Below are 20,724 nucleotides of genomic sequence, written 5' to 3' on the forward strand. Positions count from 1 at the left end.
AGAGCAAGCTCCATTGTGTAACCGGCCCTGGGGGACTGCCCCAAGCTGGAGAGGGGAGTGGGGCTGGGGCTGGGGGAGAGTCCACCTCAGAAGTGAGACCCGAGGTTCTTTCCCAAAACACATTTGGGGCTCTGGTCTTCACTAGAGTCCAGGGGGACTCAAGTCCACTTTATGATTCAAACCCTCTGAGAACTGGAATGGGAAGCTCTGCCCCTGGGCCCCAGTCTGGCAGCCAAGGGCGGCTCTGGGAGGGCCACTGAGGAGGAGAGGTGGGTGTGGAGGGAGGCCTCTCCTCGGCCAAACTCCTCAGTTGGCGGGATTCTGCGCTTCCCCAGGCGCCTCACGGTAAAATCTGTAACTCGAGAAGTCCCCTCTCGCTCAGCAAGAGAGCCCAGCCAAACCCCTCTAGTGGCTTAAGGAGTGGCAGTGGGGTGGAGGAGGAAAATGCGGGGTCACAGGGAGAAATCTGAGCTGAGGGCCACCCCAAACAAACACAGGCGAGGAGCAGTGGATTTTCCTTTTAATGTAAAACCTTGCAATACAAACTGATGTGGAGAAAGCCCCATTCTCCCGGGCACTAAAGGGAAAGGGCAGAGAGCCAAAGTCTCCTCCTCCTAGAACTCTCTCCCTCCACCGGACTTGCACCGAGGCAAGAAATATTCTGTTGTCTGTTTGCTGGGGCTGCCCCCATACGAGGGTCAGAGCTCTGGGTCTGCGTGGCCTTTGGCCTGAAATTCATTGCCATGGGGCAGGAGGGGAGCCACACTTAGGGTTATCTCTCTTTCAGCTCTGAAAAGATCTCTCAAGATCTAAGGTCCCACAGGAAACGCAGGGGCTATGAGAATTTGGCTTCCATTGGCTGCGTTTCTGGGCCCCAAACTGCAAGTCGCCCACATCTGGACGAGAAGCAGGAAATGTCGTGGGGACAGAAAGGTGTAGAGGTGAGGGAGATGCGACCACCAGAGCTAGGTGCTCAGACTTCTTCCTCTTTCCTTCTCATCTCCAGCTTATAGACAATCTGGTAGCCATCATCCCAGGCATAGAGCTGGCGCTCCCGGGGGTTGTAACGGAGGCTGGCATGGGCCCCATATCGGCGGGGGAAATACGGGAGTGCCGCCCTTTCAGGGGTCAGGGTGCCGCTGGCATCAAAGGAGCACTGGATGCGGGCACGGCTGGCAGGGCGGGTGTTATAGACAACGTACAGGGTCCCGCAGATGACAAAGGCAGCCTCGGCATTCTCTCTGGGACATGGGGTGTCCCACTGCTGCTCGGTGTCCAGGGTCTGAGGGTCTAACTTGGCCAGACACAAGTGCCTGTCATCTTCCCGAGTGGCATAGACAGCCCAAAGGCCCTCCTCGTCCGCAGCCAGGTCGATGTACGTGTCTGCCGTCAGCCCATACGGGGGGATCAAACCCTCCGCCGGGAATACTGAGCTGTCCACCACGGTCCGGTTTGCCAAGTGGAATTTGATGAGCTGCAAAGTGTTCTCCAGCTCACCTCCCCCTCCAGGTCCTCCAGGAGGCCTTCGGGCATAATAAAGAAAGCCACCATACACCAGCTGCCCCGTGCCTACCCAGGGGAAGGGCACCCGGACCCGGGAAGCTTTCCGGGCAGCCATGGCGAGGGTGAAGTCCCGCAGCCTTGGGAAGACAAAGGCTGTGTCATTCTGTGTCCCATCTAATACGTAGATCTTCTCTGTCGGCCCCATTGGATCCTTGGTCCATAGACCAGCCGGACCACCGAACCGCTTCAGGATCTTCATTGATCTCACCTGAGAGATGGTGTAGCCACAGTCTGTCGGGGACAGAGAAGAGCACAGGACAAGGCAATACACACAGGAGTTAGATGCCCGCTGCGGGAACCCCTCAGGGTGGGCCGCCTTGAGGACGGCTGCCGGTGGATGCCTCCACTCATACAGAGGATAGGGGAAAGGGTGCCCCAGAGGTCTGGGTCCCCAGAAATGCTCTCAATGGACCGGTCATTAGAGACCCCTAAAGCAGATTCCAGAAGATCACACCAAAGTGGCCTCTGGGACAAGGAGAAAAACGGGGGAGAGCCAAGGCAGAATACATATCCTGAGAGTGTCAGGTCTCTGCTTACCTGTCAGCATATCGTACTTCTCGTTTCTTCTGCCCTTGCCTTTGATCCCAGGGCCTCCGGTCACCTTCTCATCAACTTCCACACAGGGTAGAGCTGGGTTCTGGGTCTCCAGATAGTCAACCTCCCGCTCCAGACGGTCCACTCTCCCCGAAATGCTGTCAGCCTCAGTCCTGAGGGCCTCGCGCTCCTTCTCGGCCACCTCCAGCAGCGGCAGCATCTTGTTCTTGAAGTCCCTCAGCTCAGCGGCATGCCGGCTACTTTGGTCCTGGCACTGGGCCAGCCGTTCCTGCAGGGATGGGGGCCAGGCGAGGGGCTGAAGGGTTACCACTCCCAGGCAGGGAGAGGCCCAACCAGGGAGTGAGGAACAGGAAAAAGCACAAACTCGGCCAGAGATCAACTCCCCTTCAACCCCCACTGAAGGGAAACCAGATGTTCAGAGATGCCAAATGTGCAAAAAACCCAGCTGGGATCACCTAGCCCTCTACCCCCACTTCGTGTCCTCTGAGCCGCTGCGGGTGGCCTAAGTACATGAGGGCGGTAAGTGGTCTCGGCTCCCCTGTACAGTTCTCCTCTTGGGAATGAACAGATTTCAACTTGGGAATGCCACAGACTTCAAACTGTTAAAAAGACACAAAGCTGCAGATTCTCCGGGAACTTCCAACTCTCACAGAATCATCAGCTGCCCCTGAGATGCTGTCCTGCCATGCTAGCTCTCATGTCCGTGTCCTCAGTCCCTTTATCCCACGCAATCTGAGGGTAAAACACAAAGGCCTGTTTGCTTTGGAATCGCTCTGTCGTTGCGGGGGAAGGAGGAGGGCTTGCACTTGTAAGGATACTCTGAATAAGAGTTTTCTGTATGTCCTCAGAGAGCCCTGTCTTGCCATGTCCCCAGATCCCTGACACACTGGGTGAATCAGCAAGAGACGGGAAGTCCTTCCCGCCTGGCCCAGTACAGAAAGGAGTCACTCACCTCCAAGGCAGCTAGTCGGCGTTCCATGTACTCCACAAGGTGGTGCTGCTGTCCTTGAAGGGGTCGCAGCCATGACAAAAGGAACAAAGTGACAAGAGGCGTGCAGGGCCCCATGGCAGCAGAACGGGGCCGGAGTAGGAGTGTGAGGTCCTGTGCCTTTTCCACTCAAGCCCGCTGCTTAGCTTTGGAGGCGGGGTGGGGGCGGTGCCTTCTCTCTTTCTGGATCTCGGGTCTCTCTCACTACTCTGGAATGCTTTCATAGTCTCCTTACAGCCCCCACCCGCTCCTTTCTGCCTGGACTGATCAAACACAGATGGCCCTATGGCAGAGCAGCCAGAAGCCTTAACCGCCTCCCGCCTAGGCTGCAGGCTCCGCAGGAGAGGGGAAGGAGATGAAACCCCAGGGCAGAGGCCTTCCAGGCAGCCACCCAGAAAAAGGAGCTAGCAGCAGGAGGGAGGGGCCCCAGAGTAAGTACACTCAGCAAACTCTATTCCTGTTTTAGGAGAATGCATGCTTCCTTCCAGTCAGTGCTGGCTTCATAAGAAACATCCATCATTAATCTTTTCCTTTCCCAGCAATAATAGCATGAATTGTTTTCTGCCTTGTTGAGTGGAAGCTGGAAGCAGGAGAGATGAGGTTTGAGGGGAAGAGGTGGGAGAAAAGATCAGAGGTCCCAGCTACACTACCTTCTTCTATAGCTCATTGGCGCCATCTTGTGATAGGCACCTGGTGTCATCTCAGGATTCACAGGGAAACCAAGGCTTAGACCTCACGTCCTGTGGAAAATTTTCCACAAAGCGAGCCAAGCAGACTGAGCTTACAGGGGTTTTCATCATTAAAACACAGATTTCCCCACAGACTTATCCAACTACTTAAGGGGCTATCCCAATCTCTCTCTGATTTAGCCTAAGGAAGAGAATATAACAGATTTAAAAACAAACAAAAACAAGCCCAAATCACTGACAAATTAAATTATTCTTGATTACCTGGAAGTGAGATTGATGGCAGAGCCTTTCTACTTGGCTTTCTCTTACCTGAATGCTTCTAGGTATATTCTCTTACCCAAATTGGGGAACGTTCAGTGAGTCCACCCTCATTTCATGTTCATTTATTTAGGGAAAAAAAATTGGAAAAATGTAACGTGTTGCAGTCTAAATCAAAATAAATGTGTTCTGACTTCCCTACTAATGGGAGAGAAGAGCTTATTGATCATTTCTCTTGGTTATGGTCCAAAAATGTTTCTAAATGTGTCTCATCTCTATATCCCAACCATGACTGCAGAACCCCACAATGAATTAATGGCCACTGTAGAGTAGATGTGGCCTGAAACACATGTCAAAAAAAAGCAAAGTAAGTATAGCATTTATTCAGAGACCTGCAGTGACTGATCTAGACAAATCTCTAGTTCTTTATCAGGAGAAATTTTCTTCACTTTAGAATCAAGAGAAATCTAAGCAGAGATTAGAGAATCAGAGAAGTCCTTCTCCAAAAGGACTTCTAACAAAAAGTTCTTCTCCAAAAGGACTTCTAACAAAAAGTCCTTCTCCAAAAGGACTTCTAACAATGCAGCGTGAAAGGTGGAAAAAATAGGGTCTTCTGTGGTGGTTCTGATTTTCATTACGATACTTCAGATGGCTGGTGGAATGTGCTAGGAAACAAAGTTTAGTTATCCTGGATCAAAAGTTCTGTCTCTTTCAGAGGACCAGGACCAGATGATCTTCAGTTAGGTCCCGGACACTCCATTCTTGGGCAGTGTTTTCTACTAACTCCGATTCATTTCCACTGTGGATTTGTATTTGTATGAAAGATGGATTTGTCCCTAAGCCGCCACTGATGTTCAGATGCGATGTACTTAGCCACTCCAAAGATGTCATTTTTTTGGTCCCCTTTGCACCCCTCTAACAGAAGTCAAGAACAGCCACATGAATCAGAAAATTTACCCATTTTATTGATGCATTGCAATTGCTCTACATTTTACCATATTATGTAGAAAATACTGAAAATACAAGCTACTTTGTAAAACCAAAGACAAACATTGAATCCAAAGATAAACTATGTTTTACACAATGGACCCTTTTCCCGTAGTTAGTATTAAATTTTAAATATCTATTTCTTTTGTTAAAATGATTATTTTACATACTCCCTAAGTACATTTGCATTACAAACATAGCTCAATAATTCTCAGAAACTGTTTCTAGAGGCTTGTTGTAAAAGGAAGCGCACAACCAGAAAAGGGAGAAAGCAAAAAAGGTTCAAATCGCACACAATAACTAGCATATCAAATACATTTAATAAAGTTGGAATTCCATTGCAATATCAAGGATTCAAAGCAGAAATACTAACATTACATATAATGTACATATAATGTACTGCTACATGTCGTGAGATTATTTTTCAAGCTGAATCAAAACCACACATTATATAAAGTTTAGCGACAAACAACCATGTGGACATGCTGCACCATCCATCAGTTAAAAAAAACAAAACCAAAACCCAAAATAGGAAGCAGGCTTGGGCCATTCCTGTCACTGAGAGGCATTTCATTTCCTATCCTAAAACAAACCAACCTAACCAGTGGGTTTTTGCAGAATAATGCTGAATAAAACACACATTACTGTGCTTGCCTGGCTCAGGGCAGTCAAGCTGAGCCCCTCTCGTGGAGGATGATGGATGGCCAGAACTGTGTGAAATGGAGTTCTTATTTCTGGGGCTGGTATCTGAGCTGAGCACTGATGCCAGTGTCCCCTCCTGGGAGCTATTAAAACTCTGGAGTGATCAAGTGTCCCGATGAGCCCGGAGTGGCTGTATTTAAGCCTTCCCCACTTTCTCTCTCACCCTGAAGGGGAGAAGCTGGAAGCACAAGTTTTGAAAGGATGTAAAGCCTGAAGCTGGCCTGACTGAGGTTAGGCCACTATGACCAGGTGCCAGCCGCTCACTGAATTCACAGGGCTTCCCCCCATCCTGTCAGGGCTGGCAATGTGAAGCCCCAGGGACAGATTCTAAAGCCACATTGAGCACTGTATTCAGCAGACACAGATGGATTTTTATCTTGGTAAATCTGAAATGCCAATTTGCAGGTTAAGGCTGAAAATTTCTAAAATTCTTAAAGCCACACCTGCTAGTCAGATGTTTCAGATAACAATACACACTCTGGGTATTGTCTTTTCCCCATGAAGTTAGTTAAGACTTGCACCTTAAGTGGTATCTACTTATTGGACGGGGGGCAGGAGTGGAGTGTTTTGTATTCACCCCGCCCTGGTATCGCATTTGTTACAAAAACAACAAATCTTTTATCCCTTGTAGAGGAAAGATAAGGAATAAAAAATGTTTCTACTAGAAACTAGGTCTGCCTTTGACCAAGAACATCAAAATATGTTTGGCAAAAAAGGACACACAAAGATCACACACACTGACCAGAAAAATGTGTAACACTAGTGATGGAAACTATACGAGCTGCTTGGGTATCTTCACCAATATAGCGGTGCAAACACAACTCAGGAGAATGACCACAAGAAGAAATAAGAAAAAAAGGAAAAAAAGAAAGAAAAGAGAGAAGAAAGGAAAAGAAAAAAGAAAAGGAAAAAAAAAAGAAGTAAGAAAAGAAAAGAGAAAAAGCAGAAAACACCAACATATTCCTGGTAGGCTGTACTGACTATCTGCCCCATCGTGGAAGCCCTTACTCTTTACAATGAAGAAACTCCAAATACCTTGACAGCTCCTCGGTGTTCAACCCGGTACAGAGCTTGCTGACCAGGCTCCATGAAATCTCCCATCTCCATCCTGCACCTCCTTGACACCATCTCTACAAAGAACCAGTCCTAGACTTAGCCCTCAAGTACATAATTTTCAATTCAGATGGAACACTTCTCTATCTTAGAGTTAACCTTCTTCCCCCAAATCTTTTATGGGCAGGAACATCCCCATCCCCAGTACCCTCCACTTGACCCAGATCCATGCAGGAGCTGAGAGTACAAGGACAAATTCACAGCCCCAAGAATATTCAAGTTGTTAAAAAGAAACGTCAAAAGCCCGATGACTCAACAGGCTTTGGTTCCTTTTTAATATTCTTCACCGGCTCAGAAACCTTCCTGTGAGTTCCCTGTCACCAGCGGCATCACAAAACTCCTCCTCATAGTATGGGGACATGGTAAGCAATACAACAGGCTCTTTGGTATAAACAGATCTGTTATGTTTTTTTCCAACAAGCAAATATTTTACTAGGAATGGCAACTATTTGCAGGAAGAACTGCCACATGGGAAAAGGAAAAGAAAAATCTCATTCTAAAAGTGATTGCACATACTTTAAAGAAAAAGAAAACAACCATATATTTCATATTGGCTTGACTCCTCTCACCTGCTTCCCAAATTCTCACAGAAGCAAGGTAGCAATGCACCGTGAGAGAGCCACGTGGGGAAAACGCTTCTGTGAGAACTCAGCTGAGATTCCAGACTGGAAAGGGGTAGACGTGGTGCTAAAGGAGAAAAGCTGCTGTTTTTACTTTTCAACATCAGCAGGGAAACTGACAACAATGCATTTACACAACACAGCTACTAATCCTGTTCTGATAAATCCCAGTGAACAGCTTAGGGTTCACAAGGGCTTGCTGGTCCATCCTAAGGCAAGCTCACTGTAAACTCTATGAACCACTACATTATCATATAAGGCACTACAATAAGGGAAGGAGGAGAAAGGGAAGAAGAGACACACACTGAACAACTCCTCACCAGACACACCTGTGCAAAACAATTCCAAGGGTCTCCTCTTCTTGCAGGCAATGCCCCTGCTCATTCAACACTACAGTAATATGCTCTAATATAATTGCAATTAGTTCACATACATTCCAACAAGTATCAGTTCATTTTGGTTTAAATACAATGGAGACATCCATTCCATCTCCGGGGTAACACTGGAGGATCAGATACACACTAAATACACAATTCAAGTGTAATCACTACACGTTTGATTACAAATAACATTTTGGGTTAGCAGGAAAAATTGCTTGTTATATTTTTCTAATCAATATGTACATATTTAATTATGCAAAATATTAAAACACCACCATTACAAAACTTCTAAAATATTTTTAAATTCAGTAATAAATTTTTAAAATATTTTTTGCAATTCCTACATGCACTTATTGTATAAGTCTTAATAAGAGAGCATTCAATTTGCTGCTGGCATACAAAGGAAGCTACTTTAAAGTATAAAAGCTATACACAACGTTCTTATCTGGTTTCAGATTCTTTAGCTTTCTCCCCAAATAAATCATAGAACAGAAGGGAGAGATGAGGCAAAGAGAGAGAGGTGTATTATTGAAAATTCATATTAATCTTTAGGCAAAGCTCACCAATGCCAACAACCTTTAGGCAAAGCTCATCAATACCAGTATCGCATAATACAAAGAGATTTTGCATATAATAAGACAACCACCACCATACAATAATAACAACCTTAATGGCTTTTCCAATAATAAAATTTAAGCTGAATCAGAGAGAGAAATACTTTTAAAAAATAACTTAAGAAGAATGCATGGTACTTCATTTAAAAAGAGTAATACCTAGTGCTTTCACGGTAGGTATGGATTCTCTCACACTAAGTTACCAGCAAATGGTGAGCTGCCTTTTTAACACTACTTTACAATAAACACAGGAGCAACTGAGAGAATCCCAAGAGTAATAAGGAGCAGTATATAACCAGTTTTGCAAAAATAACAATTGCCCAGTAAGTATAACATGACATGAAAACAAACTAAACACTGTAGTCTAATGTCTCATAAGGAAAGGTAAAATTTTGAGAGGAGAAATGCCTGATAGTCAAATACAGACTTGTGTAAGCTGCTCTTAAAAGAGGCAATTAAGTCTTGGTTTTTAAATAAGCAAAAAGTGATGATTTTTCTTTTCTCACTTGTTACCAGATTTCAAGTCCTTCTATCAGCATTTTTCCTCTGGCCAGCAATTACAATAAAACAAAGTTAAATAAAGAGGGGCTTCACTTGGTCTTAAAAACATTTATAGAAATCAAGTCAGAGAGAAAATATTTTTCAAAGGGTAACTTCAGAACGATCTCTCTTCCTTGGTAACTGCAGAAGATGGGCATCTGAACTCTTCCAAATACCAAAAATGCTGTCACAAAAATAAAGAATTAAAAAATAGGGCAGACTTTGGGAGACTACAACAATGCAGTCAACACTAAGACAGGTTCCCCAGAGAAAAACCTTCTGCTTCAGTGGGCCCCTACAGAACAAGTTGCTGGCTAAGGAGTTTCAAGAGGGGCTTAAGGGAGGAGTTCATCATAGCCTGTTATTAAGAACTCGGGGCCAGGAACAGGCAGCCAAGACCCCTCCTCCCTCTGCTCACCAACTACAAATAGGAATACTGGCTGATCTTTGTCGGACTCAGTGGGTATCCAGTGTAAATTGTTGAGCCTCGGGAAGACCCAATGTAGGACTGGGTGGCAAACTGGTGTTGGTACTGAGCAGGGGCCACACTGGCAGAAGTGAGAAGGCTGGGCCCAACGCTGACAGGGACCTGGTGCACCAGAGTGCTAGGGTGAGTGCTATAGGCTGCAGCATGCCTTGAGGAGCCCTGGGGGGAGAAGAGATGAGCAATGGAGCTGGTGGAGCCCAGTGCAGCAGCAGAGGTGGGGGCAGCATACGTATACAGGTGAGGCTGGCTCGGCAGGTGAGCAGGGGCTGGGGCCAGGTGTGGGTGCCCCGTCGAGTGTAGTGGGCTGCCATGCTGGAAGGCGTAGGGGGCCTGGGAGAGCGGGGCCACAAACGCCTGCTGCCTGCGGGGGGCAGGGTTGCTGCTTCTCTCCTGCGAGGTTGGAGCTGACGATGACTGCTGGTTCTGGAAGGAGGAAGAAGCGGGTGAGGAACCTTGAGGTCATTCCGGTTTGGGGACCAAAGGCCAAGTGGAGAGTTGAGGTTCTAACCTGTACAGTTCCTAGGCTGCCACAGTACAGAATCTCCCAGACTGGCAATGCTGTCAGAAGTCAGCCTCCATCCCTCCACCTCTTGGCAGAACAGATCCTAACCCAGCCCAGCGGTTTGCTCTTAAGTTTGACAGAGGCCACGGGGGAATCAAGATTTCATGGGGGGGGGGGGTGCCTGGGTGGCTCAGTGGGTTAAGCCTCTGCCTTCGGCTCAAGTCATGATCTCGGGGTCCTGGTATCGAGCCCCACATCGGGCTCTCTGCTCAGCAGGGAGCCTGCTTCCCCCTCTCCCTCTGCCTGCCTCTCTGCCTACTTGTGATCTCAGGGTTACCCACTCCTGCAAGTTAGTAACTGTTAACTCACCCTATTTTGGTGCCAGGGAATTTGAATTTTTCCTAACCTTTCTTTCTTGCCATTGTTTTCTTTTGTTCTCCTCTAAGTTCTTCATATCCCTCTTGACTTGTGGAGCCTAAAACACATGCACTAACTCGAACTGACATTTGCACTGGCATGTGCTTTCTCTCTCTCTCTCTCTCTCACACACACACACACACACACACACACACACACAGTTACATCCTCATGTTTACACTTTCTTACTACTGGTAGACATCATACAAGCACCAGAATTTTAGCTGAAGAAAGAATAAATAGTACCTCTTTTACAAGCAGAATAGTGTCTCTCCCCATACTATCAGATCACATAGTGGTTGGGGGGGGTGGATCTCAGACTCAAGGCAACACACAGCACTAGAACCAGTTGATGAAGTGGCCACAAAGCTTTGCACTGTCTCTTGCCTCAAGTAACCGGTATGAGGCTCAAGGTTATTTATGACCTGGGCGATAAAGGAGAGGACCTGGGAGCAAAGCATGTGGTGGTACAGAAGCGGGCATGGACTAAAGCACCCGAGGCTCTTCCTAAATTCCAGACATTTCTCTAATCTTCCAGGACAGCTTAGGGAGGTCTGATGGAAAACCTGGAATGTGCATCCTCAACACACTTACAGAGTGAATAAAGGGACATAGCACATGCAGACATGACGCAGGCCACAGAACACTAAACGGTCTGACACAAAAGGGGATTCATTTGGCTTTATTCAGCAGTCCAGCCAGAAGCAGGGTTCTCCAGAGAGTGACAGTAGGGAGGGCCCCAAACAGAAGGCAGCAGCCCCTAGCGCTTACCTGGCTAAGGTTGAGTGGCTGTGCTGCACTGGTCCCCCCGCGTGGAGCTCGATACCCTGTGGGGGTGATGCAGCATCCAGATGACTGCCCACTCACTGAGGCCACTGGCTTGGTCTTACTGCTCACGAGACCTAAAAAAAGGGTCAGACCGTAATGAGTTATGAGTAGCTTCAGCTAAACCTCAGATGGCATCATATTCATCAGTCCGCATCTGAAAGAGGTTTGCAAAAGTTAAGGTTTCATGTGTATCTTATTTCCTCAATTACGTTTACACCAGAAGAACAAAAACTATACAACCCATTTCTTTTCTGGCTTGCTACAAAGCTCCATAAAGGATCTTCCAAAGATTCACTTTAGTAAATCTTATCTAGTCTCTTATAATGTGCAAGGCACTACTGGAAATATAAACACCAGTGGGACACAGTCCCTATACCCCCAAGGGGCCTAGAGTTTTATATAGGAAGGGGTTAAACAAGTATAGAAATGACAGTGGGAAGCTGAGTAAGATGTTGGTAATACTTAGGACATTTAGGTGTCAAAGGGGCTTCAAAAGAAGGTATGCTTAGATCTTGTTGGGCACTCACTAGCTTCAAATTCTAAGAAAATGCAGGCCAGTTGGATATAAACAAGATCAATTTCAAAATTTTGTTTCCTCTGTAGTCCTACTAGGAAAACGGAATCATTTATTCAATGATTTGTGGAGGAGCCTCTATTCTTTGGACCCAACAGTGGACAGAGCTTCCAACAACACTGTTCAGTAGCCTGGCATCAGGAAGTTCTGCCTTATCTTCAATGGGATAGCTACCCACTTCTGGGGGGGCAGGGACCATACTAAAACTTAACACAATATCCTAAAATCAGAATCCTGTTCATGTCTCTGTCAGTAACACAATTCAGAGTAAAACACTAATTTACGTTAAGTACAGCACAGACAGCTATACTGACACCAAAAATCCATGCTTCCCTCCTTTGGTGTACAGAGTTGCCACTGGAAAACAGCTGCCTAGACAAGGACTCCGTTTCCTGGGACCCCCAGCCTCCAGGTGGGGCCATGGGTTAGTATGCACTGTTTCCAGGGCTCAAGAGCTAAAGCAATGTGTGTCCCTCCTCCAAACTCTTCCCTCTTCTCATCAGAGGTTGAGGATTCCTGGGCTCTGATCCTTGACTCACTGCAGGCCCACCAACCAGGAGCACTAGCACTGGGAAGTGATGTGACTGATAAGCAAACTTCTATTATGTCAAGGCCTGGAGATCTGCGGCTTGTTACTACAGCTAGCATTACCTGGTAACTGAACCAGCAAGCCTAAGCCCAGCATCTAACAGCAAAAAAGATGGAGGAAGCTAGGTTGATAATAAAACCACAAAGTATCGGGGCACCTGGGTGGCTCAGTGGGTTAAGCCTCTGCCTTCAGCTCAGGTCATGAGCTCAGGGTCCTGGGATCGAGCTCCCCATCAGGCTCTCTGCTCAGCGGGGAGCCTGCTTCCTCCTTTCTCTCTGCCTGCCTCTCTGCCTACTTGTGACCTCTATCTGTCAAATAAATAAATAAAATCTTTTTTAAAATTAAAAAAAAAAAACCCACAAAGTATCACTGCTATGACATTTGGGTAAGAAAAGGTCTAAGTACACGCTGTTTTCAAAAAAAAAAAAAATAGTATCAGTTCCTGTTCATGCTGGATTCTCAAATTTGAATCACCTGTGACAAAAATTTGCCTGCTGATTCTCCTGGCTGTACAACAGCTCTTGTCTGTGTTCTCCCAGCAAAAGTGAGTACATTTCTGAGACTACAAATTGACTACTATGTTAATCCGAACAAAATAAACAAAGTAAGATAAACTGATCGCCACAAATTTTTTCACATCCCAAGGAACTGATTTCTGAATTAAGGAACTGGTCGCTACCGCTGGCATAAGTAGATTGAAGCAACACATTCAGGACACAAACAGTGACAGAGAATTCCCATGCTGCTGTGAGGATGCTTACCTGAGGCCGGGGCTGCCACAGTGCAGTCACCGAGCTGAGTTTTCAGTGGAGGCACAATGATGGTGCGGGTGCCAGCGCCATCCCCCGCGACTCTGCCGGGCCCCTCCACCAGGGATCCACTGTTGCCCCGGAGAACACTCAGGGTATCAGTGGAATATGGGCTGCTCAAGGAAGAGTCAGAGTCTGGAGAATCATTGACAGTGACATAACTGATGACGTTAGACCTTGCTTTCAGGCCAGAGCTGAGGAGAAGAAAATACGTGAAAATTCAGCTCCCTTTTAGCAATGTTTCTTTGATGATCATTGTTCCTCCCAGGACGATAATGGCAACAGAGTAACACGAGCAGCAGCAGACTTCTGAGCTCTTATTCTGCATCAGGCACTATTCTTACCCTCCACATAGGTCTCACTAAATCCTCACAACACTTCTATGAAGTAGTTACTATAACCCCCATTTTGCATATGAGGAAACAAGCACAGAGAGATTAAGACATTCAGCCAAGGTCACACAAGTGGTAAGTGGTGAAGACGGGATTCAAGCTGGCACAGAATGCTGCCAGACATACAGCTCTAACAACTCTTCCACGTTGCTGCTCAGCCATTTCCACTCACGGTTATTTCTACAGTATTCTCCGTAACATCCTGCTAAACTATATAAATGATTCCTTGGTATGTCTAAACAAACTTCTCACCATATTTTTTTTTAATGTTCCTTCATAAACTGAACTCCACCTTCCTAACTTTTTTTTTAAAGGTTTTACTTATTTATTTGAGAGAGAGACAGTGAGAGACAACATGAGTGAGAAGGTCAGAGGGAGAAGCAGACTCCCCGTGGAGCTGGGAGCCCGATGCGGGACTCGATCCCGAGACTCCGGGATCATGACCTGAGCCGAAGGCAGTCGTCCAACCAACTGAGCCACCTGGCGTCCCCTCCTTCCTAACTTTAATTTTTCCTCATTTTTTAAAGAGACTTGGCTCTAGTCAAAGCAATCCTGCTGGTTACCCATTTTTTGCCACTCCATAGTCATTTTTCATCACTGGAAAGTTTACCTTTTCTCTTCCCCAAATCAGTTCAGAAACCACTTTCAATGCTTAGTTTCAAGTCTACGTCCCATTTGTAAATACCATTTTGTAACTGTAAATATCATTTGTAAATACCTCTTTTGAGGTACTTCATTCTAAATCTGCTCTTTCAGGTCATTAAACTTCATTCATATGTAACTCTGAAAAGTCTTCTCAGTTACTGTCATGTGTGAACCCTACCTCCCCAGGTAAACGTGGGGTTATTCCCTCTTCTTTATGCCTAGCACTAAAGACCCAATAAAGCATACAACACAGAACAATCAAAGCAACTATGTTCCCACTAAGAGAGAGGTGTATGTAACAGTTCTTCAAGGTATCCACTCTCTCTTGGTTAACTGCCCAGTTAAGAACTTGGATTAAGGTGCTGAAATAAGAGGAAATTATCTGGTACTGACATTCCTCAACTTTCAGACCACAAAGTAGAAGGAGAAAAAGAAAGTAGCCCTACTTCAAGTTGCACCTCTTCCAAAGTGGCCTTTCCAGATTAAGAATTTACAAATAACCTCCTATCTACTGACTTTTTCAATTAACTGTTGTTTATGTGCTTCTGCTATAGCATCTATTTTCAGACCCTAAAGGTCCTTAAAGGCAGGGAATCATGTCCATGGTATAATGTGCATTCCAAGCCAAAGCAGCTAAATATTAAGCAACTTAATATCCCTCTTCCAGCTAATGTATCTGAAAAGACGGATTTAACATGATGCTCAGTCATCTGGAAACTGGAGTGTTCTGACTCACTCACGCATCTAAGGCCACACTTCCAAAATACCAATTTTTAGTCCTTCCTTTCATAGCCCAAACTGGACCACTTGTCTGAAACCAAGGGTCTAAGACTAAGGGTAGGATCCACTGGGTCAGGGAGCCATTCACCTATCTTACCTATTGGGCTTATACTTGTTGTCCTCTTCCTCATCGGTGTCACTGCGGATGGTGATGACACTCACAGGAGGGCTGGGAGTATCTGGAATGATGATTGGCTGATGCTGATCTGGGACAGGGACTAGGGAATTATAAGAAGATGTGGTACGGAGAGGACTGCTCCCAACCAGAGAATAGACTTGAGAAGGCAGAACATCCAGAGAAGACCTGTAGAAAAAGGCCACAAGAAACACCGTTCAGTCCCTGGCCTCCAAAATTATCCACCTTTTCCCCAGAACTCTTTCCAACTTGTTCTTTGACTCCTTTTCATGTAATCATTAATTCAATACACTTACTATAGAAGTTCCAATAAAAACCAAACAAACTGCTCTAAAAGAGGGTTTTCACTAGGGCCAAGAACCCTAAAATACAATGTAAATTTTATTTTTGTATGCCCTTTATTCCATAGTTAAATTTCCCAATGTAACGCGGGCAGAAAAATAAAAATATTGGCATAAAAGAGGGCCTCCCAAGGGGCATGTGCACCTGAATGTTGACAGCAGCAACGTCCACAATAGCCAAACTATGGAAAGAACCTAGATGTCCATCAACTGATGAATGGATAAAGAAGATGTGGGGTGGGGGTGTGTGTGTGTTTGTGTGTGTGTGTGTGTGTGTACACACACAATGGAATACTATGCAGCCATCAAAAGAAATGAAATCTTGCCATTTGCAACCATGTGGATGGAACTAGAGGGTATTATGTTTAGTGAAATAAGTCAATCAGAGAAAGGCAACTATCATACGATCTCCCTGATATGAGGAAGTGGAGATGCAATGTGGGGAGTTTGGCGGGTAGGAAAAGAATAAATGAAACAAGGTGGGATTGGGAGGGAGACAAACCATAAGAGACTCTTAATGTCACAAAACAAACTGAGGGGGGTTGGGGGGAGAGGGGGAGGGAGAGGGTGGTTGGGTTATGGACACTGGGGAGGATATGGGCTACGGTGAGTGCTGTGAAGTGTGTAAACCTGTCGATTCATAGACCTGTACCCCTGGGGCTAATAATACATTATATGTTTATTAAAAAAAAAATCATATAAAAAGAAAAAAAAAGAGGGCCTGGATTCAAAGTGGCAGCAGAGAGAAAGGATTTGCATAAGGAGGACACACCTGGTATGCATGCCCAAGTGATAAGGTTATCTCTTCCTCAATTTGGTTGCTACTAGCTGCTTCTCACCAAAAAGGTCTATACCACAGCCCTTTAAATGCTGGCGACATCTCTCTCAAAAATGACACTTTTAACTACCAACTCTAATAAAGACTTACTTAGAAGAGACTGGAGCAGACTGCTTATTCTTCTTAGAAGGGAGAGAACTGGATTGTGGTTGTCTGACAACATGGGCAACACCAACATTCAGGGGCTGAGCAGTGGCCAGCGTCACGTGGTTAGTCAGCAAGGAGGGCTGCTGCATGATAGTGCTGTACTGGTTGCCATGAGAGTGGGCATTCCTGCACCAACAGAAAGACATAGAGAAGACTGAATGCCTAAACCACTGGGCAATTAGGACCAGATAGGTATTAGAAGCAATTAAGACAACCAAATAGAGCTGCATTTTATTTTTTAAATTGGGCACCTGGATGACAAAGCCTTGGTTTTCATTGCATGGTTTCTAAATGCATAAGACTTTCAATCTGAAGTAAATGATTCCTGATCTCAGAACCTATGTTTTCCTATATTCCAAGTTTCTCATTACTCCATCTCCTAGCCCAAAAAGGGTTCTTTTCTTAAAGAATCTGAAACAGAGATACATCTCTCCTTTCCTTTATTTTCTTCCTAGGAGTCTGACCAAATCATCAAGCACTCCTACCCTAAGGGATCTGCCCTTGCAGATCTCCCAGAGAGGAACACAGGGTACTTGCCTCCAGTCTGTGAGCTGCTGGCCACTGCCCATGGCCTCTGGAATCACTGCTGTGGGCTGGACAGAGTTGTGCAGAGCTACCCCAGGCAACTGTTGCCAAGTTGAAGGCAGGAGAATTTGTTGGGTTCCTCCAGGCCAAGCCTGCTGTAAGGAAACACACACAAAAAAGATCCAGACTTGACTCATTCTTGGCTTTTTGTTTTGTTTTTTTAGATGAAAGAAAAATTCATATTGTAAAAGAAGTTGCTTGTAGATTGTTAACTTGCAGAGATCAAAAAAGAAAAGTCAGAGGGGCTCAAGGTTACAAGTCTTATGAATAGGGAAAGAGAATATACTGCTTTCTCTGGGCCACCTCTGTAACATGACCACTAGGGTATTAAAGAAAAGAAGATCCCTGTGGTTAAGAGTTTCTCTATTATACTGTGGAGTCAAAGACTGAAAAGTTCAGAGGTAAGCTCTGGTTAAAATGACGGAATATCATTTTTGCAAGGATTCTAAAAATACAACTAGATAAAGTTAAGACAGCTCCCCTGAGATTAAAAATAGGAATTTTAAAATTTAAGTGCCAATCAGTTAAGACATCAGGTCAATTCAACCCATAAAACAAAGGGGAGAATTATGCCTTTTTAAAAGGGTAGAACTTCGAACATGAAGCCAGATGTGAATGACCAAAGGCCAAAATCCTTTGGCAAACCAGCATATGCCAGAAACAGAAAGCTAACTTCATCATATACACCCATATGAGAGAATTAAATAAGGCAATAAGTAAAATATTTCCAAAATAGATGCAGGGAGCACCATATTTTGTTTTTAATAGTTACCTAAAATATGCTATTCGACATATCATTTATAAAAATATACTTCAACATAAAAACTAATCACTACAAGAAAATACATCATTTCTGGTTTTTAACAAGCACTTGCAATAGACAGCAACAAATATGTTTTCTGAACTTCTTACAGAAATTCTGGCATTTTCTTAAAAAATGGGAACAGATTTGAAAGTTTCCTTTTTAAACTTTAAAATTCTACAGTACAATCACCTACAATGCTAGGATACATATGGTTCTTTCTTAAATTTCAAACTGCAAGGCCATCAACACACTGTTCTAAAAATATTTCTGCAAGTAACAGATCCACTTGTTACAAATACCGGTTCCAAACAAGAAGCCTTCAAAGCAGAGAAACTGCAAATACTTCTGCTACCATAAGCAGAATTTAAAACAAAATAAAACAAAACAAAAAATAAGAGAAGTATGTTAAGTCACACCATGCGTCTTTCCATAAGCCAACACCTGCACAAGACAAAGCATGTAGTTTAATACAGAGCAAGAAATAACATTCCAACGTGAGGCAGAAATCTGGCGTTCCAAGCGACGAACTGTTTTGACAGAGGAAGAACAAAAATGTGCAAAGCTTAGCAAATGACTAGTGCAAATTTAAGAGAAGCAGCAAAGGAGAGTATCGACTAACATTCTCAAAACTATTGGTGAGCAAGTTAGAACCAGTGGCCTGGATCAATCAAATTGTAAATATATCTGACTCCCTTGCACTCAGGTTTTATGCTCATGATATAATTAATCTGGAGGTGACAAAGGCTTTTAAACTAAAAACCAAACAAATTCCAACAACCAAAGTATGCTTCTGGAAGTGTGTACACTCACAGAGTCCTTGAGAAACAACAAAGGAAATTCAAAGGCCCCTTCACAAAAGACGCAGATAATCAGTATTCAGTAGTATCAATAAGGTTTTCAAATGCTTACCTAGCTTTAAATTTCAAATAATGAAATGCTGGATGTCCAATAATCAATTCTAACTCCCCGGAATAAACCAAAACACATCCAAAGACCACTCTGAAGGGTACAAATCCTGAAATACACCTTGAGGTCCTACTCATTTTTCCTATCTCTAAGCCCCATACTATTTCATTTGCTGCTGCATTTAGTGACTTTTCCCCAGGACTTTTAGTCACAAAGGTATTGTATTAGCATAAGGGTTTTCAGCCATATTTTCGTCTCTGTATAAAGACCTATTTAAAGTCATTAATTTCTCCATAAACCCCTAAAAATGAGTTTATATTTAATCTCAACCAACAAATGAAATATGATCTAAAAAAATTCTTCAGAGAACATCTTCATATGTTCATAGAAGAAAAGTTAACATCAACTGATAAAGCAATAAATTAGGAGCATCTTAAACATTTCTACACGCACAAAAATTTTAGAAGCTTAAAACAGCAAATAAAGAAGGAAGCTAACTTGCTAAGGAGTTCAAATTTTGGCCATCTGGATACCTGCAGCAGAGCCGAACTAGAGGCCATTTCCTTTATTCTCAAGGATCAGAGGGTAAAAAAGCAAAATACAGATACAGTGTTGAAGCTCTTCTGAGGCTACACCAAGAGCTTTTATCACACTAGGCTGGCAAAGAAGAATAAAGGGATCTGGTTCCTTACAGAGCCACTCTGAATATCAGAATCAAACAGTGCTTCAGCAAATGTTGGGGAGGAAAACAATGAGACATTAAAGATGTAGCAAGAACACAGCCACAAGATGGCACATGCTTCCATGCCCTCTGCAAAGACTAAGTTAAAAATTTTTTTTTTTTTTTTTTTTTTTAATGAGAAAACCAGAAGAAAACAGAACAAAAACAAGCAGGAAAAAATAAAAAAGAAAGAAACCAAAGAAACTCCGTTAGTAACACAATCAAGTGAGGGGAATTACCAGTACAGCGGCAGTCTGTTCAACCAGCGCCGGCCGGCCGGCTGCGCAGCTCAGAGTAAAGGGCACCGCATACTGCGGTGCGATGGTGGCTACTTGAGGGTGGAGAGTTGCTACCATTAGTGGTGTACAGCTTCCCTGCAACGTAGATCAGGCAGGTGAGTGAAACAGACACGGAGGCAGGTTATCTGGATTCAGAAGGGTTCTCATTCCCCCCAAGATATTACCAACAAGCAGTCATTTCGTATCACCTAAATGCACGTACAAACACAACTTGCCCCTTCAACTCTGCACAGCATCAGCCTACTAGGTCAAATGTCAAGGGCCTAAAGCAATCAAGTATAGGAATCCTTCTTGGGCCAGATTCAGAGGATTGGTTCTACAAAACTCAGGTAACAAAGGCATGTATTAATAATTCCTCTTCTTCCTACTCCCAAGAGAAGAGTTTTTGGACTTCCAAATTTCTTCTGTGTCACGGGCCACAAATATTTACACACAGAATTGAAAATACAGTATCTGTTGCTTATGTAAGTCTTTCATGATGTTCCTGCCCATCTTAGTTGCATGTCCCATGGCAGGTAGAAAATTTTAAGGCTTTCTATAGCTTAAACACACAGAGTGAAGGAATGTAACACTTGAAGAGGCATCCTGATCTGATGCAGCCTCTCTGCCATGATGTCATTCTGAAAGAGTGAGCAAAGGGGCCACTGAAGGGAACAAAAGGGCAACACTTTATCTTTAGAATCAAAATGTTACTCCATGTGTATAAAAAATTAACTACATCCCACAAAGAGTGAATTTACTCAAAACACAGTTTCTAAGGGTCAGGGTATTTATCCCTGTAAGTCTAAGGAGGACACTGTCAGAGTTGGAATAGTGTTAGGAATAAGGAATCATTCCTCTAGAGCTGTCTCCTTTTAAGTCCACTGAATCATAACCAAGAAAGATCTGACAGTCAAAGCAAGTACCATCCTCAA

At 44.4% G+C, this 20,724-nt stretch overlaps 2 protein-coding genes across 8 annotated transcripts in view; both read right to left on the reverse strand.

The window, feature by feature from the left end:
- Window positions 1-518: 518 nt before the first annotated feature.
- OLFML3 (olfactomedin like 3) lies at window positions 519-3,234 on the reverse strand. Its single transcript, XM_046014094.1, has 3 exons — window positions 3,071-3,234; window positions 2,101-2,386; window positions 519-1,794 (listed from the first exon to the last, which is right to left on the reverse strand). The coding sequence occupies exons 1-3, from the start codon at window positions 3,182-3,184 to the stop codon at window positions 974-976; spliced, it is 1,221 nt and encodes a 406-aa protein (XP_045870050.1). The 5' UTR covers window positions 3,185-3,234; the 3' UTR covers window positions 519-973.
- A 2,107-nt stretch (window positions 3,235-5,341) lies between these two features.
- HIPK1 (homeodomain interacting protein kinase 1) overlaps window positions 5,342-20,724 on the reverse strand; it is a 50,622-nt gene continuing 35,239 nt past the window's right edge. For 6 of the 7 annotated variants that reach the window (XM_046009319.1, XM_046009308.1, XM_046009280.1 and 3 more), the window contains 7 exons: window positions 19,751-19,885; window positions 17,032-17,174; window positions 16,438-16,620; window positions 15,130-15,336; window positions 13,168-13,409; window positions 11,187-11,317; window positions 5,342-9,919 (listed from right to left, as the gene is read on the reverse strand). In XM_046009319.1, the coding sequence (XP_045865275.1) occupies window positions 9,431-9,919; window positions 11,187-11,317; window positions 13,168-13,409; window positions 15,130-15,336; window positions 16,438-16,620; window positions 17,032-17,174; window positions 19,751-19,885 (1,530 nt within the window). In that variant the 3' untranslated portion in view covers window positions 5,342-9,430. The remainder of the gene's footprint in view (window positions 9,920-11,186; window positions 11,318-13,167; window positions 13,410-15,129; window positions 15,337-16,437; window positions 16,621-17,031; window positions 17,175-19,750; window positions 19,886-20,724) is intronic. The other variant, XM_046009299.1, reaches the window with a different exon arrangement.

Source organism: Meles meles, chromosome 1, assembly GCF_922984935.1.
Source record: "Meles meles chromosome 1, mMelMel3.1 paternal haplotype, whole genome shotgun sequence".
Classification (NCBI taxonomy): Eukaryota; Metazoa; Chordata; class Mammalia; order Carnivora; family Mustelidae; genus Meles; species Meles meles.